The sequence below is a fragment of the Patiria miniata genome, unplaced genomic scaffold (assembly GCF_015706575.1).
Source record: "Patiria miniata isolate m_02_andy unplaced genomic scaffold, ASM1570657v1 HiC_scaffold_28, whole genome shotgun sequence".
Classification (NCBI taxonomy): domain Eukaryota; kingdom Metazoa; phylum Echinodermata; class Asteroidea; order Valvatida; family Asterinidae; genus Patiria; species Patiria miniata.
The window spans coordinates 5,329,932-5,353,829 of NW_024037067.1; the positions used below are offsets into that span (position 1 = coordinate 5,329,932).

At 40.1% G+C, this 23,898-nt stretch overlaps 2 protein-coding genes across 5 annotated transcripts in view; one reads left to right on the forward strand and one right to left on the reverse strand.

Annotated features, from left to right (window-relative positions):
* Positions 1-19,243, forward strand: part of LOC119734716 — a 44,465-nt gene extending 25,222 nt beyond the window's left edge. For 3 of the 4 annotated variants that reach the window (XM_038208254.1, XM_038208255.1, XM_038208256.1), the window contains exon 7: positions 16,180-16,257. The gene's annotated coding sequence lies outside the window, so the exon portion shown is untranslated. Of the gene's footprint in view, positions 1-16,179; positions 16,370-17,429 lie in introns of those variants that run through there. The other variant, XR_005272105.1, reaches the window with a different exon arrangement.
* LOC119734715 (meteorin-like protein) lies at positions 836-23,407 on the reverse strand. The gene is made up of 4 exons (XM_038208253.1): positions 22,354-23,407; positions 15,911-16,359; positions 7,353-7,409; positions 836-3,900 (listed from the first exon to the last, which is right to left on the reverse strand). The coding sequence occupies exons 1-4, from the start codon at positions 22,494-22,496 to the stop codon at positions 3,560-3,562; spliced, it is 990 nt and encodes a 329-aa protein (XP_038064181.1). The 5' UTR covers positions 22,497-23,407; the 3' UTR covers positions 836-3,559.
* Between the last annotated feature and the right edge of the window lie 491 nt (positions 23,408-23,898).

Sequence of the window (23,898 nt, forward strand, 5' to 3'; positions counted from 1 at the left end):
GACAGACACATGGGCATAAAAATTGGTGGTAGACCAACACTCTAACCCCACAAGGTTCCCAAAATAAAGAGCCAAACAAGGTTGACCTTTCCAGCTACCAGCAGGGGCATGTGTATACCCTGAAAAGTTGGCTGTCAGCTAGTTCACTGGTGGGCTAATCACTTCACACCGTGCCAATTCAGTCGTGACATTCTTTCCTTGAAACCCAACCTTTGAAGAAAGGTTGCAACAGGTCCGGAGAGGGCCGGGACTGCCCTCCAGATAAGCTGCTGAAGGCTTGCATGCTGGGTAATCTCCGAAAATGCAAGGTTTTTTTATATCCAGCTGTTTCAAGGCATATAGCCTATATGATAATTCATGCATTTTGTTCGTTTCCACTAATAACACCACTCAAATCCAAAGAAGAATGTTCAAAACCTAACCTGAAGGCAATTTCAAGCAAACAGATAACTATGTAAATCTTAAAGGCAAAATATACTTGGGGTGACCTTTGTCAGGATTTTTCTGATTTCATGATTTTGGTCAAGATTTTTCCTATTTTCAGCATTTGTTGTCATGATTTTTCCTTTTTTCAGGATTTTATTGTCAGGGTTTTTCCCCTGATTTCAGGATATTTTGCAGGATTTTTCCTCATTTAGGATATTTTTGTCAAAATGTTTCCTGATTGCTGGATATTTTGTCAGGATCCCTTTTGAAATCTGAGATTCCTACGGTTTGCCCGAGTACTCCACTGTCAAATCAGTGAACATACATGTATGCTATGCATACTTCTATTAAAAATATCAGTGATCGAGGGGAACTAACCAGTTCATTTAATGCATACCAGAAACAAAACTTGAGTAACATCATTATAGTTTTATTGCAGCACATATTATTATACTCTTTTTTGGCATACAGAGAATAACATTCAATTGTATTCACATACTTGGCAAACAAGAAAAAAAAAGACCACAAGACTACATTTTCCACAGCAAGTACATGTCACAGTCAGTGGTATGATACATACATACATTATGACACATTACTTATTAGCTTGAAAGTTCTAAATTTTGACAGTCTTTTGTCAATCGTTAATGTTTTAAAACTGAGAAAACTCACTCAGTAAAGTCTTTACAATGAAAATTCTCATTGTATTCACTAAAAGGAAGTTACATAACAGAAATAACTGTACTTTTGATTTGCTACAACAAAAGGGAAAATGTAGCAGATTTTAAAACAAACAAGTTGAGGGAAGTTGTGGGGGAAGTTGTAAAAGAATTAGAACAAAGCGATGTGAAAGTATTGTTTTAATGAGAGTCTTCTGTAAATAAATACCTAACCACAGAACAGGAACTTGTTCATGTAATGTTAATCCTGTGTTTTTCAACCGTTTATGTGACTGTGAGCTTCATGACACTTGAAATGGATTTTTGTGTCCATGGTGCCGTCACCAACATTACATCATATGTAAAAACAGTCATGTTATTCAGAGGGTTAATTTTCAAGAATCAAGATACATACATCGGACTCGCCGACATACCGGATTTACAACAAAAAAAACACAGTTATATTAGGAAAATTAAGGTCAAAGGTCAAGGAAGTGGCAAAATTAGTGCAAAATTAAACAATAAAAAGTACATGTATATAAGATTTTATACAATCATCTATGGTGAATACAATATGCTTGTAGTACTGCTACAGTTGAGTCGGAGTAACTTGCAGACCGAGTTTATTCCAAGTCTTCACAACAGAAACGGATACCTCAGTGCAAGGTTTTTTAGGTTGAAACAGGAGTATGAATATAAAGTATGGTCATGAAAATCTCCCTTTTTTGCTAGAATTTGGTTAAAGTTTCCAGAGATCCATATTAATGAATGCAGTTTTTTCTCATAAGATAAGATCTGCCATGATTTTTTTCTTCACAAAAAATTGTAGTGCATCAAGAATATTTTTTGGTCAAAATATTTAAATTATATTTGTCCAGTGTACATGTAAAGATAGGTTTACATGTTAGAAGTTAACAATGAAGTCATTAGCGTTTATAGATTTTGATCAGAAATTAAAAAAAAAAATCCAGCCTCAACTGTAGGGTAAAGCTTCTTCCTTCCATCCGCTACCAATAAAATATTCCAAAAAAATATTTGGTGTTAAGCTGCTTTCTTTACAAGTGTTTTGAAAAAAAATAATAATAATGAATCACAATAAATTACCCCAAAACTGGTTCCATGTACATATCTACAGCTTATTTGTAGATAAATTATTTACTTTCTTAAATTACATGTATTTACATCAGTAGAGTTTGTTTACATGTAGTAGAGTGAGGATAACCCATTTATTAGTTATGTGAAATCATTTCAATATTTATCTGTCGACAAATTTTTGTACGTGTCAGTAATAGTTGAATAATGAAATGCATGGAAAATTACTAATGTGAACAAAAGCATTTGTAATCCCCAGTAGCAGATCCAGAGGGGGCATAGCCCCCCCCCCTATTTTTTTCACAGATTTCTGATTTTTTTTTTGTGCCCGGTATGTCTTGTATTTTTTCTGTTTCTTCTGCTGTCATTGGATCATCTTAATCACTTCAAAGACAGAAATGTTCACCCACATGAGCAAAAGCCTGGCCCACTTGTTCGGGTTTTTCCTCCATTTTCGGCACCCCCCCCCCCTCCTTTCCGTAAATGCTGGATCCACCAATGAATCCTCATTGAAAACACAAAAACAAATTACATTGTATGTGCAAGCCATCAAATATTTGAGTGAAGAAAAGCAAAAGACTTACTCGGCGAATACTGAATTTGTTATCCTTGATTTTTTAAAGACAGTTTAGCTCAGCTATTGATAAATAGCACCGTTACCTATTAACAAAAATAACTATGTTTTTAATACATGTACAGTGAGGTATATGTGTGTACTGTATGCAGGTTACATGTCTACATTGTACGTCTATGTATAATTGAGTGTAGTGTACTTTAAAGTTAAACGTACCGGTAGCCTACTTGATTGATCTTTCAGGACTCAAAAATATTTTTTTGTAGAAATTTGCTAATGGGTCATGCTATAAATTTGGGATCTAAATTTTATTTTTTTCCGAGTGCCTGTTACATTTGATTTTGTAGCTTCAGGATACATTCTTCAATGCCTTCTATCAGAGAGTGATTATGTATAGTACCTGCTAAACAAATGAAAAGTAGTTTTGAAGTCAATTTTAATGATACTTGCATGGCAAATTACACAGGTCAGGTGTAGCAGGGACACACAATAATTTCATATTTTTGGACCCCAAATTTACAGAATGACCCCTATCATCATGTCAAAAAATTTCACATTCTACACATCACATTGGTACCAGGAATGATAAATTGCGAGTTTCAGGTATTCGGTTAAGACTCCTGGCGTTTGCTTCAAGGTTGACATTTTCCTCAACTTTTAGGTTGACATGTTCCTCAACTTTTAGGTTGACATGTTCCTCATCCAGTTTTTTTCCCAACAGACGGCTTTCCACAAATTGTCCTCTCCAACAAAATGTTGGCCAGGAATCGTTTCAGTCCAAAGTCTGAAAAATGTACGGAGTGGTCCATCAGTGTCTGTTGTCGTGATGCAACTGGATGATTTCTCCGAGGTCGCACTCATTGAGTCCCTTAGCGGTGAACTCCTTGGCTATTCTCCTGGCCTGGGAGTACCGCGGCGAGCAGCCCAGCCTTGGCTGGCCCAGCACCAGGCTCCCCATCATTAAGAAGTGTCCCTCGCCCCACCTGACCCCACACCTGAGGGGCTTGACCACCACCCCGGAGTAACGGCTGTGGGAAGCCGGCGAGAAGATGTGATCTCGCTGCCTGAAGACGTGGCTGATAGACAAGTCGATGTAGGCCGTTTGAGAAATACTGTCGTGCATAACATCCCGCATACTGGACTTGACAGCTACGGGGGAAAAAATTGAAATATCGATATAATTTTCATATTCTAATTGATTTGAAATTTTTTTGAATAGAAGCATTTTCTGTTGCCTTTGTGTTGATCCATGACTGACTTCCTTTAAAACCCAAACCGCCCTGAATCCTTCAAAATCCTCTTTGCCAAAGTGGAGGAATTCGGAGGATTGAGTTTACATGGCAAAAGTGCGTTACTGATTTCGTAGGATGCACTTTGTCAAGGTCTTGGGCCGGACCTTGTGTTGTTTTTGCTCAGCCATGCATAAATGTAGACCTGGATTATGCTTGAAATCCTACGTACTGCTCCAGGATGTCACTGGCCAAGCCTGAACATATTGACAGTCACTGCCGCAGGATTTTGCAGGATTCAGGCAGTGGTCACACCTCCACGGACCATGTTCAAGAAATAATGGAGGAATTTGCAGGATTGAGGCTATATGATATTTTCCCATGAGGCCAATTGGAGGATTTGGCAGGATTGAGGCTACATCCTAGCACAAAGGCCTAGGGAGTTACAGTGTATACATCAACTACAATGTAGCTACTTTAAAAAAAAAATTTAAAAATTTTGACCCAAATAATGAAACAGTTCAGGTAACCCTCCAAAAGTAGTAAAATCAAATTGAAGCCAGTTGTTACCACATCATGTTGAAAATAAACCACCCTCTAGTTTTTACAGCTGGGCACAAGCTGTGCCTTATAAACAGACAAGTTACGGACTGTTGCACTCGTGAAGAAAGTTACCATACACTGTAAAAACATAATTTGACCAGTTTTATAACTCAAAAGGGAAAAATTACACCAATCAAGTCTGTTCGCCCCCGGGGTAGACTGGGTTTTTGGTTCCATACTTTTTGAAACTGTGACCATGCAAATGGATTATTGGATTAAACTTTCAAACCATGGTCTTTGATTAGGGTCACAGGTCAATATTACAGGCAGCAAGGGGATAGTGGTCTTACAGTAACAGGGCACTAACAAGCGCTGCTTGGAATAAAAATCTAATATGTACATCACTCCATGATACCATTGAAAATTTCCAGTGCTTCCGATGAACTTTGTAACTTTTGGAAATTTGATCAATTCAGAGCTGACCCAATGGACATGACTTTGTTTCCTTTCAGTAAAGAAATGGAACAATTTGCATCTGGGTCATTCCATGCCAACTCAACAAATGGTGCACACCATCACCTCTTGGATTTTTTTCTTTTTTGGTGTACTGAAAGATACTTAGGAGAAATGCAAATTCTGAAAATTTCGGGTCTCTACGACTTTTTGTTCTTGCGCAACAGCATTTTGAAATTTGAGGTGGGCGGGGCCAAAAGCGCGTTGCATCACGAAATTCAATGTTTAAAGGGCCATATATTTAAAACTATACCCCCCAGACATTTCAAACTTGGTTATCTGGGCTATTTTTTGCTGTAGATTTCAAATATTTAAACAGAAAGAAAGTAGCTTGTTTCATTTTTAAGTTAGAGGGGCCCCAAAATGGCCCAAAACTCATCTGGACCAATGTTCGGGGGGTGTAAGTCAAAAATTGAAAATATTTTTTTCACCAAAATTTTTGCCTGTAATAGCCCCCAATTGAAACTACTTTCATGTAAAATCTTACACTTATATTAACTTCATTGAATGAGATATAGCCCTTGCAAAAAGCAAATTGTTTATTTTTACGATAACTTGACCCCCCCCAAAAACCAACGTCAGACATTCCGCACCAAATTTTGCTTCACATATGTTTGAGGTTGGTCCTTGGTGAAGTCCTCTGAAAAGTTTCATGTTGGTGTCTAAATGTCTTCAGTGGATAGCTGGGCTTTATAAAGAGTCTATATCTTATGATGCTGCAGGTTCCGTAACATACATGTACATGTACATGTACTTGTATTTTACGGAACCAGCACAACAAAATCCCCTGACTGTTGAAAGACTTGGGTCAAGACTACCCATTTCCTGCTCAATAAACAGTTGTTTGTAGACCTACGTGTGCAATATATGCAAATTAGGTTAAATGACTTGAGAGTCTTATTCTTTCCATGTGCTCATCACACAGCATGCATGTCATGTATGTAGTAATTAACCAGTTCTCACTTGCACAGCATAGTATAGCACTAACCTGAACCAAAGAGAAGTGATTCAGTTTGAGTAGAGGGTCTATGGTTTTAACCTGATTGATCTTAGTTTTCATTATGGATAAGGGGAAACCCAGTTCATCCAAGGAGTTGCATGTATGCTCAAACTCATCATGCACCAATTGTAGCAGCTGACCTCAACCCAGGAAAATATGTTTGTGTGCAGGTCTATGATGATGTTTGGTACATTGCTATTGTAGAAGATGTATCACAACTTCATGAGGATGTGTATGTCCGCTTCATGTACAGGACGGAATCAACAAATACTCTCTATTGGCCACAAAGAGAGGATAAATGTAACATTCCATTTGTTGATGTGTTGTGTTGCGTACCAACACCAGAACTTCTACATAGCGGTGGAAGGCAATACAAACTTAGTGAGCCAACCATCACGCAACTCATTCAACTTCATCAAAACTACATCACAAGGAATGCATAATTTCACCTGTGAAACTGTAAACAATTATATCAACTGTCTACATGTACAAATGTAAGCTAAGTTTCATACCCAACTTATTCTCTATGTACCGACTGCTGTTATTCTATGTACGTGTACTTGTATGTTACGGAACCAGCATATAGACTCATTATAAAGCCCAGCTATCCACTGAAGACATTTAGACACCAACATGAAACTTTTCAGAGGACTTCACCAAGGACCAACCTCAAACATATGTAAAGCAAAATTTGGTGCGGAATGTCTGACATTGGTTTTTGGGGGGGTCAAGTTATCGTAAAAATAAACAATTTGCTTTTTGCAAGGGCTATATCTCATTCAATGAAGTTAATATAAGTGTAAGATTTTACATGAAAGTAGTTTCAACTGGGGGCTATTACAGGCAAAAAATGTGGTGAAAAAAATATTTTCAATTTTTGACTTACACCCCCCCGAACATTGGTCCAGATGAGTTTTGGGCCATTTTGGGGCCCCTCTAACTTAAAAATGAAACAAGCTACTTTCTTTCTGTTTAAATATTTGAAATCTACAGCAAAAAATAGCCCAGATAACCAAGTTTGAAATGTCTGGGGGGTATAGTTTTAAATATATGGCCCTTTAAACATTGAATTTCGTGACGCAATGCACTTTTGGCCCCGCCCACCTTAAATTTCAAAATGCTGTTGCGCAAGAACGAAAAGTCGTAGAGACCCCAAATTTTCAGAATTTGCATTTCTCCTAAGTATCTTTCAGTACACCAAAAAAGAAAAAAATCCAAGAGGTGATGGTGTGCACCATTTGTTGAGTTGGCATGGAATGACCCACCTGTACTTGCAGCTGAATAAACACAAAGTAGTTCCTTCAAATGAAACTTACCGAAATCACTCGAACAGAAAGATCTCACAATTTCACTGTCATTACAGGGTCTGCAATCTGTGGAAGAAAAGAAAAAGAAGGCAAAAATAAGCTTTTGTTTTTGTTTTTTGGATAATTGCAACTTGTTTTTCTTTCTGTACGTGTAGAGGTAGTCACTGAAATGGGGAATTTGTACGCTGCAGACAGATGTCCCAAACTGTATTAGAAAGTCAGAAATGATTAACTTTTGATCAAAAGTTAGTAACATGTTGAGATCTTCACACCAATGTAGATTAACTTCCACCCTAAAATGGGGCTGTGTTCATTAGCATCATTTTTGTTGTCTTTCAACAAGAACCATTCTAAAGAAATCCAATGCCATCCAAATACTGGTATATACAGTACATGTAGATGTATTTTGTTGCATTTTGTTGTGGAACGACAATGCCAAATGCATGTTTGTGAGTAGGTCGAAGAGGGAGATATTTTGTTGACAGATATGATCAGGACGTTTTCATTTTGGGAGTTTGAAATTGCAAGTTTGCTTTTGGTAATAAAACGTTGTATATTTTATATTAATCAGTAACTTTCACTGAACATTGATTTTTGTCTGATTTTTGTGAGCCATCAAAAATGTATAGGTATCGGGCTTGTAGAATGTGTCGGTATGTATCAAATACATGCATGTATACCTATTGAACGTGCAAAATTATTTTGCAGTTAATCTGGATGCCTATAATGGCAAATATTACAAATTTTTGTCTTCCAACACAAAAGAAATAACCAGCAAAAGATGTCAAAAAAGATTTACGATCTCAAGTTGACAGCATCTGGATTGCATGAGACTGGTATAATCTTTGGTATTTCTTAGCCTAAGCCACGCCGTAAATTGTCAAAATTATGAGGCTTTGGGGGCATATAAGTCACCGTATTGTCAACCCGGGCCACGTGCTTGTTGTTTGTTCGTACGTATATCAACAATATTTTGAATTATTAGCGTGTTTGCATCTGTTACAGACTCATATTGTGTAGCAGGGTAAGAATCCGTCAGAAATACCGATAGTATAATTTGAATGCTGTGCATTTTCTGGTCACCGAGGGCGTTGCGAATGTCATAAATTGGAACAATACTAGGAATTGAAGAAGGTGTGAAGGGAAGTCACCAAATTTATCGTCATTTTTTTAAGCACCAGACGCTCCAATTAAAGGTGCTTTCTTGTTGGAAGCCAGACAGATTTGACACTTTTTCCAAGTCTGAGAGCTGCTAATCAACATGGGACAAAAGAGAAATTGCCACAAATGCTCCACAGGGTGCCTGACCTGCTGACCTCGGTGTCATAATCACAATTATCTTCCACTGACAAACTTTTACAGAAAACGGGACAATAGGCACTTGTACTACACAAACACTGAGTCACTTCAGTCATCTCTTATCTGTGGAAAGTTCTCTTTCTTTTCGTTGTCATTCTGTGAAGCTACTTGTATTATAAGTATAACCCTGAATTAACTTTTTGCTGATTTCTCCCATCTAAAGTTGCATGCTCCGATGCAGTTCCCTTCATAACTGCCTTTTGAGGTCATATCCATCAATAAAATCGATGAATATTTCTTTCTTCAAATTGAAGTCCTTCAAAGGTTTTTTTTGTATGTTTTTTTTTAATAATGCAAGTAAAAGAATGTAAAGTCCGCTTAGTGGTTTGAGGGTATGCCTATTTGTTAACAGAACCTTCAAATGTGTTCTCATCAGCATGACTACTTTACTGGAAGTTTTTAAAAACTTAAGTAGCTTCCACAATGATTATAAATTCTTTTAGAAATGAGACATAAGCACATGTACTTGACAAACAAGTGATAATTTAGCCAACAAAACTGCACCTCCACTTTGATATAAAAGTATTTGTGAAAATTGTTATTACATTCATTATTTGAATGTAGTAAATGGGATCTTTCCATGGCTAAAGATACATGTAGGTAGTCAAGCAAGAATAATTTTTCACAGATGTAGACGGTAAAAAGGGAAAAAATTCAATTTTTAACTCTAACCCTCAATCCTCCAAATCCTCCAGGCGGTTTTGGAGGATTCATAATAATAATGATAATGGCATCTTGTATAGCGGCTCATGTCTGTCCAAATATTTAGTCACGCCAGGCCTCTTGTCTTGGACAATGGCTTGGACCAAGTCCCCCAAAATCCACTGAAATGGGGAGACGGATTTTGATGGAGTTGGGGTGGTTAGGGTTAATAGCAGAAAATTGTGCTAACCCCAGCTAAGCACAATTTCATGGCGTGAATGTGGTTGCATGCACATTGAGATTACTATTGTTACTTTACAAATTCAAGCAACCTTTTTCCTCTGAGCATGCCTTTTGCTATGCTTAATTACTGCTTGCATCTCCATGAAAAAAACCCAGCTATTTGCAGGTCGTGTGCTTAGCAATTAGCAGCACCTTGAAAAATTGGGCCCTGCATTAATTTTAATTAAGCAACTTCCTGTGAACATGTAAATAGTTGTGATATGTATACCCCCTACCTTCACAACAGCTGCCATATACATGTCTGGGAACAATACACAGAGTTCCAACAGTATTTCTTTGATAAAGACCAGTTGAAAGACTGGATTAAATCCAAATTGATTTTTGAGGCATGCTTGAAAAGAATTACTATTGTACACATGACAATGGACCTTTTGTGGATACATCTGCTGTTGCACACCGCCACATGCACACACTATACATATGCATGGCAGATGTTTCTGTGAGTTTTATTAAACTAGAAATTAAAAGCTTGTCACACATATTGGTTTAATAACCAGTGAAATCCAATTATTTCTGTAGCCCGGAAGGAACCATATTGTGAGGAAAACCAAGTTTTTCTTACAAGCTTCAATCATCTACATTTTGTATTGTATATGAATACACAAAAGTACATGAACCCTAACCGAACAAAACCCATCAAAGTTCAACAGCAGGTTTGTGTTTAAATCTGTTGGGATAGGTACAGTTCCCCCAAACAGATGGTCTTTTACACTGGGGTTGGCATACCTCCAGAAACTAAGTCAAACAGTGTGTGTGTACAATTTCCCATGTGGGTGTTGGAATTTGCCAGAATGGGTATGGTTCCTAGTAAATTAGGCTGGGGAGTTAGGGTTAATTAAAAGAAAGTTGATACAGAGTCCACAAAGTCGTATCCTGTATTAATCAATTGCTAACCAAGATCTCTGCAAAGAAAAAGAAATATTTTCAGTCTTTTTTTTTTTTTAATTCCGCCAGAAATTCCTTTGGTGTGCGGACTTACATTAAGCTTATACTACTTAATAATTCAGCATTTTTGCACATTAATCCGGAAGGAATCTTACATTTAAGCTATATTGATTAAACTACTTTATCCCGTTTTATCTTCTTTGGTGTTCCATTCTTGCAAATTAGGGAACTGAAAACATGGGTTATTCTCAGGTGGAACTTGTCCAAGAGTGAGGGGGAGGGGGGAGCTTCATGTACAATGAAGTTCACCCACGCAGTCAGGTAATTGCAGACCATGAACAAAAACACAGTTGGAATCAAATGCAATTCATCACTTTCATCGGTAATTGTCATTCCACATTGATTATCTGGCAAAATCGTCAGTCCCGACGGTTTTGTTCATGTTTGGGTGAACTCAGCAGGAAACCACAATAATTAATCCAAATTGATCGTCCCTATCCATCTGGATTGATTTTTCTCCCCTCCAGCTTCATATTCCATGGTCGCTCATTAGTGGAAGAAGAGGGCAGGGGTTGCAGTTCAGAAACTACAGATGCATTGTATTACAAGTAACTGGTGAATCAGGAGTGCAGCAGGTGAATTAAGAGTTATCAATCACATGACAGACTATTAAGTTGCTGACCAGTCGCCCAAGGCCTGGGCCCAATTTCACGGCGCTTCTAAGCACAAACATTTGCTTAGCCCCAAAAAGTCTGGCTTGTAAAAGCAGTTCACCAGCCAAAACTCCGTGTGATTTTCATGCTAAGCAAACAACAGCTGAATACTACTCACGAGCAATATACAATGTACATCACATAGAGTTTTGGCTGGTAACTTGCTTTTATAAGCCAGGCTTTTTTGGCACTGATCAAATTTTTGTGCTTAACAGCGTCGTGAAATTTGCCCCGGTCTGCAACTTCTTTTGAGCAAGTCTGTCACAAGCAAATAGAGCTCATCATGCTGGCATTTATCTCAATTTCCTTGGTACTGGTATGAAGTGACTGAGAATATTTCTATTCCCTTCAGGATGGGATGCCAGTCCATCCTTACTGGAACCCCAGCCAATGCTGATACCCATTTATACTCCTGGGAGGAGAGAGTCAAGTAAGGGTTAAATGACCTGCCCAAGGACACAACATATGGCCATTAGCTGGATTCGAACCCCCTGACCCTCTAATCTAACAACTTGGCCACACTCCCCCAATGCAACTTCTTTTAGACCATCAAAACTTAAGTTATGGCCCTTTAAAAATGTTTGATGGGGCCATGCCAAGACCATGTACATTGTACATGTACATGTAGGCCCATATGCTGAGAGCCCAATTGTTCTTGAGATTGGGACCACTCTCAAATACCGTACTAAGATCATTCTTTAGACCTACTATGGTCTGTATAATTTCCTCCCATTGGGGCCGTCTCTTGTAGGCTTGGATCCAGCAAGGTATTTCAAAATTCTGTCCATGCTGCCTACGGTATTTGCAATTTTCCTAATAGCGTGAGTCATTCTTGTAGTTTGATAACATTATACATGTAAGTCTACCCAAAAAAAGTACCCTATAATGCCAAATCCCGCCATATTTTTGTGGCGGTATACCGCAGACTCTCAAAATGCAATTCCGCACGAGCCTACAGTATGAGAAGGTTCAGCATTTCCAGAAGGTTACTGAGCATATTTGTTAAGTTACAAGTCTAAGCAGAGAGCTGAATTGCTATGGACAGAGACCAGACCCTATCGCTTTAATCTGATCAACAAGTTAAACCCCTGGCTCAGAAAAAGTCAGATTATCCTACAAAATTTCCACAACATTGCCAAATGCACAGAGAGAAGAAGTTTAGCAGATTAGGAGATTTAGAGGGATTACTTAGTATTTAGCATTAAAGTATACTGTTTGTGTAATCTGATTTCAGATCACTTAGTTATTATCGGTAAAACCAACAGATGGTTCAGCGACGTTTACTACGCTGAAAGTTACTGCAGCTTTGCAAGGTACTTTTAGCCGTCTACTTAAAACTTCTCCAAGCGAAAACAAAGTTCAGTTTAAAGTTATAAATAAAAGGATATCAAAACCTGTGACTTAATTACAAACTGAATTGCTGGGAAATTTGCAAACGGCGTACTTATTTTCTTTTCAAGAATAATCATGTGAATTGGACATAAATTCAACCCCAAAACCCTGGTACTTTTTGTTATATAAAGTTTCCAAAATGAAACAAAATTTCAATGCCACTTTTTTTTTTTTTGGGGGGGGGGGGACACTTTAAAAAGAACTTGAGAAATTGGGCCCATTTAAAATAGAATGGCTGAACAAAACAGCATTCAATACAGTTGACCGTAACTCCCCATGTTGTGTGAAAAATATTAAAATGTGAGTACTTCAGACTGATGGTGATTTATTCTAAACATTAATTAATTAACAAACTTTTCGTTTTTACCTCATCTTTTGTTTACCAAGTGTAATCAACAGGATTGATGAAGTTTTTATATTTATGTTTAGACACCCCCCTCTGAGTACATAGCAAGAACACTGAAGAAATGACATTTCTAATGACAGGTGTAACATGAAATGCCCCATGCTTACTGGCAATGAACCCACCTCCACCAACCAAGCCAACAACTCGAACACAAATCCTCGGATCAACAAAGGATCTAACCTCTTCAACATAGCATACCTTAACCTTTGCCTGCAAAACTCGTATTTAATCTGCTTGTTTAGTTACCCCCGCACTCGGCTTATTTTTATATGATTTCCAAGGGGTACATACACAACGGATTATGGATGTATTGAAGTACATAGCTGACAGGTGTACTACCTGGTGTAGTGACAAGTGCGTGTACATGTAATCATGGAGAAATAAAACACATTTCTCCATGATGTAATCAAGTACTGTAAAAGAGTGATATGTATGTACCCATGTCAACAAATATGGGAAATACACACTGAGTACACAAACCAGGCAACTACATTATATCAATTAAATTTCATGGATTGTGGCCAAAACACATGTGGGACAGCCCCATAGCCAGCTCCGAACATCAAGGGGGCCATAAAGTACCAACTAGGGGCACACTACATGTACATTAAAAAAAATACACAAATAACACATGTGCATGTATGGTGTTTGCTGATTGGGGTGGGGGGGGAGGGGGGTGCAGCCCCACCTTGCCCCCCCCCCCCCCTTGTTGACGGGCCTGATGTCCACAACCCAGACCTTTGTCATGCTCTGACAGGGTACGCAAAATTGAAGAATGATTCCACAACATTTGCCTTGTTGATGAACATTCAGAAAAAATTATCACAATGCATTTATCATTATCAAGTTTCCCATTTTGGTATATTTGAAAACTTGTAATATTCTTGAGTGATCCCCGTTTGCTATTTACCGGGTTTGCAGTTTTGCTAATGTTGCTAGCATTGCGACTTTGGGCATGATCCCGGGCTTTATACATGTATGGCATATAGATTTTGTATAAACACGTTTATGGCTTCTGGCTAGTGCCCCTTGAACAAAGATAATGACAAAATGGAGTACCACCAACATAGGGCTGGATAGCACAGTTGGTGAAGTGCTGGAATGGCAATCCGGAGGTCGCAGGTTCAAACCCTGCTCCAGTCCATTTCTTTGTTCACTTTTTAAAAATTACACTGTGAACTTTCCTGAAAACCCCCCAAAAACAACAAAATGTGAAATAGGAATAAAAATGTACATATTATGAACCCGACCTATGTGTATTCTGAATCTATCAAAATTCACACACAGCATTTACAGTGTTTTGATAAATTCAGGAATGTACCAGAATCCAACCACTTGTACTCAGAATAAGATAAAAACCTATGGCACTTATTCAAGTTGAGGGAATGTGTCTTTGGGTTACATTACATTGCCGAATTGAATTCAGAAAGGTTTCCTAAAAAAACAAAAAAACAAAAACCCAAAGGGCTACTTGAACAAATCCTGAACTTGCATATATCGTTAGAATTAGATTCCAAGAACTTGTGATGTATGGAGGAAAGTGCTGAAATTGACCGATTCGCGACACTTTTACGACTGCCATTAAAACAAATCCAGGATCGCGACTTTTTCTACAGTTTCTTATCGTGTATCCCATGCACATTTTATACAACTATTTTATTGCCATTGTTAATCTGTCAATGTACATATACATGTATGAGGTCTTGAGAAGGGTGCTCTAAAACAGAATACGATCTGTGATTGGGGGAAATGGCCTACGTGTAGGGGCTCCCCAAATCTTTGCCAGGAGGAATTCAAGACCAAAAAATTGTTCTGTGTTCCTAATTCTTTTTACACAAATTTCCCTTAAAAAGAGTACAAATTTAAGTACATGTTCATGTACTTGGCACTGAAAGACACCTGGCTGTTCGACCAGTACCCTTTTTCAGGGCCCCCTGGTTTCCTATACAAACCGGGCTCCCGTTTGGATATTATCGTGGATTTTAATCTCTCCTCAGAGCTCAGCGTTTATCCCAAACCCTGGGTTCTTGAGTCATTCAAAGTCGACATAGCTCGCCAACACCCTAGAGTGCCGCTCACAGCCAAGTTACCTGTGCCATAAGATCCCATGCAAAGCCAACCACCTAGTGGCGTAACCTTTTTTTTATTCCAGGCCTGACCCTGACCCATTGTCCAGCTGCCCGAGTCCATACAACCCGTGTCATGCCGGCTCCAAAACAAACCTTCCCCATACAAAGACCTGCACTTTTTCCTTGTGCTTGAAAGGTAGAAGGGGGAAAAATCCAGTAAATTCCTACCGGATTTGGCACAGTAATTGTAGTTTTTTTGTGGATGTGGACTGCCTGCACAGCATTGCAACAAGCTGATACTGCATGCGGTTGTACACTTTGGCGTACATGTACTTCTGCATTTACATGTACATGTGCTTGTTTGTGGTTTTGGGGTATTTCCTCTAAATGCCATCAAGGGCGTGAAACTATTTTAAGTCGTTATTCAACACTATAATCACCCGTTGCTTAAATAACGAGTCATGATTTTGATGAAAAAGTTGTCATTTGCGAACTCGCAATTAGAATACTTTTCATAAGATGGAGTTTGCATCGGGAGAGATGTAAAGTTTCTATTGGTTTTTGCCCTTCGCCGACGTACTTTATAAATACGGTTACTCAGTGTTGTCCAAGGGCTTGCGAGAAATAGTTCACAAGCTTACTCGGGTGGATCGAATTCGAACCCACAACCGCCTGCTTACTAGTGCAGATGTCTTACCACTCGACCACCGAGCTTGCCGGGGTCAGTTGGCCGGTTCAAGTCTAGAGTACTTTTCACTTGTCTCTGTCCACTTTGATTAAAAAAGAATATCAACTTACCTTCCAAATTGTCCTGTGGCTGACTGCTTGGTAATGGTTCCAGTATATAGTGTATATCCACAACTTGCTTAACAATTCCTAAATTGTCCGGACTGGCCTCAAGAAAGAGAGTCGCTCTGCCATTTTCAGAGCTAAAGCAATGGACCTCACTGGCCCCAGAATTGGAAGAAACCGTCCGATGCTCGTGTCCATCCTCGTAAAAATCCCTCTGTGATTCCAGACTGTTTAACACCACGAGTAACTTCAATGTATTGTGCGTTTCCTTGTAGATGTTCACACCACTGCTGGTGGCCGAGGTTTTGAAGCACGCTAAGAAGTCCTCATCTGAGTTGCCTTTTTTAAATGTGATCCGAATAGCACTGGTGGGGAAACTCCACGTGACGTGTCCCCGAGAACATTGGAAATACAGCTGATGTATCAAACGATCCGCTGGATCCTCTGTCAGTCCACTGTAGCAAAGTAAGCAAAATATACCACATTAATATTTCAAAACATTCAAAACTGACTGCTTTCATTTTTTAACCCAATCTCCCTACTTAGTTTTACAAAGGTGTTATTTACCCCCTGTTACTTGTGACTGGAATTGTGATTTACTTGAAATTGAATTTGTGATTTATTTGTGACTGGACTTGTGACTGGACTTGTGACTGGACTTGTGACTGGACTTGTGACTGGACTTGTGACTGGACTTGTGACTGGACTTGTGACTGGACTTGTGACTGGACTTGTGATTTACTTGGAACTGGACTTGTGATTTACTTGGGACTGGACTTGTGATTTACTTGGGACTGGACTTGTGATTTACTTGTGACTGGACTTGTGATTTACTTGTGATGGCCTACATCCCTGCTTCCACACCCACTTTTTGTCTTGGTTTGCTCCCATTCCCTACCCTTTCTAGGACTCCATTAAATCAAGCAGAACGTGAACCCCATACAAAAAGCCAATTTAAAAGTCGAATTCTGAACTTTCCCCATGAGGGAACGCAATCAAAGTGCCTTCTGGTCGGGTCAGAAGAACCAAAGAAAACATTCACGTCAAGACTGATAAGTCGTGAAAGCACATAGGCCTATACTGTTTATTGATATTCTTTTAGGGGCATACATTTATCTTCATCTCCTGTAGGTTTTACTTACTGTCATGGCTCTAAAAATACAAACAATCGTGACCATTTCAGCATCAGTGGAGCATTTGGTTAAAAAAATTTCTTTCTGATCCATTTTGCATAAACTTCGCATGGTTTCTTTGTTTACACCAAGAAAAAAAGTGAGGATGGTACACTTTCCCGCCAAAAATGAATTACATTACAACAAGACAGGTCATGAACAGGTCGCCTGTTATTGCGGGTTAACGAGTAGCTACAGAATACCAGCCCTTGTGCTTGGCTTTATAATGACATTACAGAACCCAGTATGGGCCAGTGAATGCGGTTGTGCTTGGACAAAGCCCGGAACATGTCATGCACAACTAGTGGGCTTAGACCAGCAATTACGGTAGTTTTCATATTTTCATTTCACAGGTCACAGTCACAGCAGGGCACATATTACACACCTCACAGAGTTTGCTCAGCCAGGGGTCGGGACTACAGGTAGTATAGCAGATTTTACCTGAGGATAAGGTTATGAAAGGGGTAACCTTGTTCCCTTAGACTTGATCATGTTGGTCCATGAATTCCTGAATAATGAAACAAGTAGGTATCTCGAAAAGTGAAAAGTTTTGCTCAACCAGGGGTCGAGGACTGGTATAGAAGATTTCACCTGGGGATGAGGTTACCAAGGGGGCAACCTTGTTCACTTGGTCCATGACTTCCTGAATAATGAAACAAGTAGATACCTCGAAGAGTTTTGCTCAGACAGGGGTCGGAGACTAGTATACAAGATTTCACCCGGGGATCAGGTTACAAAGGTGGTAACCTTGTTCCCTTGAACTTAGACCATGACTTCCTGAATAATGAAACAAGTACAGGTGTAGGTGCCTCGAATATACCCTGAGGATAAGGTTATATACCTGAGGATAAGGCTATGAAAAAGGTGGTAACCTTGTTCCCTTAAACTTGGTCATGTTGGTCCATGACTTCCTGAATAATGAAACAAGTAAGTGCCTCGAAGAGTTTTGCTCAGACAGGGGGCGGAGACTAGTATATAAGATTTCACATGGGGATAATGTTACAGGTGGTAACCTTGTTCCTTTGAACTTGGTTCATGTCTTACTATATACTGTAACAGGTACATGTAGGTGAGTGGAAGTTAAGTAAGCCCCGACTATAGGCCAAAGGAATATATTAGGAAATTTCAAGGGAAGCAATGCACCTGAATGCAAATTGTTCACCCCCTAGTCTGGGTGATACATATTGGCATCCAAAATGGATGTACAGTGGTAAGTCATACAGTGGTAAGTCATACGTGTAGAAAAATCTTATTAGTCAATTGAAATGGAGGAGTCGGGTTGGCATAGCGGTACTTTCCTCGCCTTCCACCACTGTGACCGGGTTTGATTCCTGCCTGGGCCAATTATGCGGATTGGGTTTTCAGTCTGTGGGTTTTCCCTAGAACATCATTCTGGGGTTTTCCTCCCTCCCTAAAACTGTACTTTCCTTCCATGTCTTGTACCAAGTCTTATCCATCCTATTCTGGTGCTTACGCTGTTGGATGTTGTGGAAATAATTAAAACAAAAGAGTCAATAAAATAAATAGATGCATTGAAGCAGAGCATCCGTGTGGTATTTACGTGGGGGAAAAAAAGCTATACTCGAAGGTGCAAGTCCTCTTGCAATTGCCTAATGTCAGGCTTTTCTTAAGATATTGGCACCATGCATGTGTATAGGTTTCCTTTATACCTCAAATTTCAGGGAAAATGTCTGAGCCCACTTTATGCATCCCTGATAATAATAATGTACATAATGCATAAAACGGACATCTCAGGCAAAAAAAATGTCAAGTTCTGACTCGCATCCCCATTTAAAAATTAATATTCGAGCGGGAGTGCCTATCAACACAGTCCTGGAATATCCTACCAGACAAGAAGCTGGTCAGGAAAAACTAAGAAAACAAAGTGCAGAATTCTTCAGCCAGACACTATCGTTTATTCGCCCCTGAAATGATACATGGAGCATTGATTGACAAAACCTGAAACTCCGGACATAGCGGGGATTCCATCAGCATTACCAGATATGACTTCACTAATTAGACCTCATGCAAGCCTTGGATTGTAACCGGAGGTGGCATATCTTGATAGTAGCCCTGAAGCTTTAATTATCTAAGAGTATTTGGACTTCGTAGCTACATGAAGTGACTGATGAGTGTCTGATTTCTCATTTTAACTTCTCAGTTTCGATTACAATTCAATTGGAATTTTATCAGGTAATTTGATTCTGATTGCATCATTTCAGATCATCTTGGGCATCAATGTTTGTACTATGCAGATGCAATGTTGAAGTTCCAGTTTACGTAAGTATTGTCCTTACAAACAGGGGGGGGGGGGGAGAATAGCATCTTGGAAGCGAATTCCGTTTGCCACTGTGCCACGGCTGTTTTCAGTGGTGTGTCAGGTTTTAGAAGTCGGCTATGAGATTTAGATTTAAAATCTTGTGCCTGGAAAGTCATTTTTAAAGTCAAGTTAAGGTAAATCTTGTCCATAAGATAAGCAAGTGTAAACTAATTGCACTTAATTTACACAGTGATGGGAAAGTTCTTTGATAGACACCTCGCCCAGGTTGGACGATTGTCTTTGTGGCATTACGACTGACGTAGGGAGAAGGGAGTCCACTGGGCTAATAGACACCATGCTTCCCCATCAAACCTAAATGTACCCCAACCACAGAAAGTCCTAGGCCCATCTTAACATTTGCTTTTCTTCACCATCTCAACAATTGCTCAACAAAAGACTGGAAGACTACAGAAGATCACTCTCCAAGTCTCCATGCTTGCCATGTCTCCAAGATCGCCGTTTTTACAATCGGTCACTACTCAGTGATGTCTGAAAGCAAAGCAGTAGATTTCCATAGGACCCAAACAACAGAGGACCTTTCCACCCCATTGACTGTGTATTTGTTTCTCCAGTATGCCCAGCTTGATGGCCCCACACCTAAATCCTCCGACAATGAGAGAATTAACTCCGACCAGAGTATTAAACTTTCTAAGCAAAAGGGTTAACACCAGAAAGGAAATGGTTTGTCACAGCAGGAAAGCTTGGATGTCACTCTTAAAGAGTCTGAGAAGTATAGCTTTCAGTTGCTAGCTGAATTTGTCTTTACACTTAAAAACTCTTAATGCGCATCTCGGGACATGAAATTATGTTGGTTGTTCTCTTGCTTCTTAGCTAGATGACTTGTGCTTGAAAATCATTTATAATTTCAGTTCACCTGTTTAAATTAATCAACAAAATTAGCTGGCCTGACTTTGCAGTCTTTTAACAAGACCTTCTTCAGAGGCTAACGACTAAAGAACACACATGTATGGGACACACAAGCATGCAAAGTGAATTCAGAACTGTTAAGTAAATTTCATTTTGTGGTGCCAGCGGTTTTGGGTTTTTTTTTGTCCAAGTGCCGTAGTCTCATATTTTTTATATACAAAACCAAAAACGCACCGACTCATCTGAAAATTCCATCCCAGCTGTGTGTGTCACGTCCGGGTACTGGCCCATTTGTTTGGACGCTTGATAGATTAGGCTGATAATGCTTGATTGCTCACATCAAAATACATCCCACTTTTTAAACGAAACCCGCTATATCATAAGTGGTTCGACGCAAAGCCAATTTTAATGAAAATATGCGAGAGTTGAAGATCAACAGTGTGGGAAATTGTAAAAGCTTTTGTTCCAAAATTTAAATTTATACAGAGAACCCCAAGGCTGTCGTGTGCCCGACCACGGAAGGGTGGGAGGCGGGGAGGGGGGTTGGTCCACCTGCCGCACACGAGTCCGGCTGAAGCCCGATGACTAGCCATGAGCCATTATTAGGCACGAGGCCGTATGCATAATGACCATGTCGTTAGCAGATATCAAAGACAACCCCTAGCCTCAACCCATAATAGAGCAGGAGCGCTATGCTCAACCGAACATCTAATTGTGAAAGTTTTGAAGGGGAAACAGCCTGCATTTCACCAGCCAGCAAAAGGCAATTAATAATAAAACGCAGGCAGCAGGCACGAGCGTGTCTCTTCACTATTGTCAAGCAGGCATTTTCGACATTAGGTTCCACTCGAGCAATCGCCTTGATATACCCCGGGCTACAACCGCTACAATCGGTATAATAGCGCTCCTAAGAATCCCAAAGAATGGGGTTGGGTGAAAAAAATGCAGTTTTTACAAGCGGCGTTCGGTTTTTCAACTGCGTCCTACCCAGGCTAGCAAGGGGGGAAAAAATCAGCTTCGCTTGACTGATCGTCAGTATTTCCTGTCCCTTTCAAACAGTTCGGAGACCTCGATTTGTCTGCAAATCGGCAGTTTGTAGTGTGAATTTTACGCCAAATGTATTATACCTAATACAAAGTCATCGGAGGAGAGCGTATGTAAGTTATCAAGGCCTGCTGGTACATGGCAGGTCGTACAGGTTATTTCATTTCTCGTAAAAAAAAGGTTCGCCATCCAGAGACTATGCACAAACGCATTCCATAATTCTTCGCCACGGTCCAAAGAGCATGCGGTTGTTTGTTAACAAACAAACGAGGGTTTTTAAAGGTCACACTTTTTTACCTTTGAAAAAAAAACATTCCACGAGCTTGACAAAAAAAAAGAGGAAAAAATCAATCTGCGTTTTTTTACACAAAAAGAACGGCTCGGTTGCATGAAGGCTTTTACTCATTTGACACAAAGTTGGGAAAAATATGAGTTGTCCCTATACCTGTCAGACTGGAACATGATGCCAAAAGGTTTATTGGATTAATATGATGTATTGCAGTACATAGAGAACCTAGTGACAGACGAACCTTACTGCATGACATGTTTAACTTGTAAACGGCATTGGGTAAAGGTGTAAATTTAAGATTGGTGCCTCTATAAATAAGTTCATGTATTCTGGATGTAAACTACACTCATTTTAGTGGTAATACCCAGAATCGTCTTGACGGCCATGACCTAACAATTAACTGCACCAGAGAGGGCATTTCATAAACGTCGTATTCAGATGTTTACACTGAAAAGGGCAATTAATTTGATCAACTTTTTTTCTTGTTAATGTCAATGGTTGAAAGCTTTAAAGATACAGCAAAGAACTCCTGAAATAACACTGAGCTTTTGTTGACAAGCTGCAGAAAAGAAAGCGGAGATACAGTAAAAGTAAGTACAGAATAATAATGAATTTTAATTCGGGATGACGACATGCATGGTACTCTCGTTTGGTCTCGTTGAAAATACTAGTTTCTATCCCTCTTGATTAAGTTGAGGCACGGATGGTTTGGGCACAAGCAGGAACACGGGGATGGGACGACGTCTGTTTTGCTTACCTTCCTGACCAGTCACACAGGCTGTTTGAGTAGCTCCCGACCACCACATCCAGCAGAAAACTCGTAATAAGTCCAACGATCAAGCAATACATCACGACTGGCGGATACGGGCCTGGGCCCTTATATCTCCCGTGCAAACTCATCTCCAATTTTCGGTCATTCCAGTCCAACAAAGTGGTCGTTTTGGGAGGGCCTTTTTTTTTTCCGAGACCGCACTCGATGGCGCTAGCGTGGGCCGAGATATTGATTTCAGGCTCGATGCTAAGTCATGGTGCCACGCAGCATGAGTGCTTTACCTGCCGCTGAACTCGAGACCCGACTTTGGTTGACTTCGTAACCATGTGCTCAATAAGTAAAAGATCGAACGATCCACTGTCGTGTCAAGTTATATTCCACGGCTCCAAGCTTTCATTTGCCAGGATTGAACACTATCACATCGGTAACAGAATGGAGGGGTAACGTGTAACAGACTGATCCGTACTACCACCAGAGCTTGGGGTTGAAAACTTCTAGCGTGGCTGACACAAGCTACGCGAGACCGCTATCGTTACCCTGCTAGTGCTAGCTCCACTCGTGACAGCTTATCGCTCGCAGATCCCTCAAAAGTGTCTGTAAATAACAAATTCCACTTGTCGGGCCAGTCCACTTTAGTGTAGGGGTGGTAAATCGGAACGCAACAAGGCAAAGAAACGGGCAAAGCTTTTTGATGCTAGTATAATGTTCATTGATGTAATATGCTGTCACAGTTTATGGACGACATGATGAGTTTTAACTTTTTTGAACAGAAAGAGGATCGGAACTGAAACGCAGGACAATCTCGAGGTGAGCCAAACTCCCCTCTGTTCTACTTCGAAGAGGCGTGGCTTATTTGTTGATTGATTGGTTCGGTACACAAAGGCGTGACGCATTACAAAAGGTGTTCGGCCGCTGCACACGTGCCCTATGCAACGCCGTTTGGGGTCCGCGCGGGGGCCGCTAGGCGCTGGGCCAAGCAGACTACACCGGAGCCCAATTGGAAACGGTGCAACAATGGGTCGTTAGCGGTGCGGCAAATACCAGGCATATGTCGCTGGCCACGGCGCGTGCTGCGGGCTTGTTTTATACAACTATGGGCCCCTTCATGCACCCTTGTCTAGCTGTGTCGCCGACGTCATCCAAACACATCCAGCCAATCAGACGCGTCGTCGAAGTTTGTGCGCGATGCTGGCTCAGCAAGCTCACTCCCCTCGCGTGCTCGTATATTGGGGCCTAATGAGGGGTAGTATTTGTCGAGCTGGGTTTACCTATGCATCTTTCATAATACGGGGAAAACAGAATAATGTCCGGCACAAATTATTACCACAGGTTTGTACACCAACCTGTATGGGTACGGTTCTTGTGTAGATTCGGTGAGAGGAAAAGGTTATATAAACCTCAAAATTCCAAGTAGTTATTCACGCATGATTATTGTGTTGTGGTGGTAAAAAGCAGCTATTTTCAACTGATCCGGGCGCATAGGAAACACCATGGTTCCATATCATGGATTGATTCGAGCCTCAAATTTTC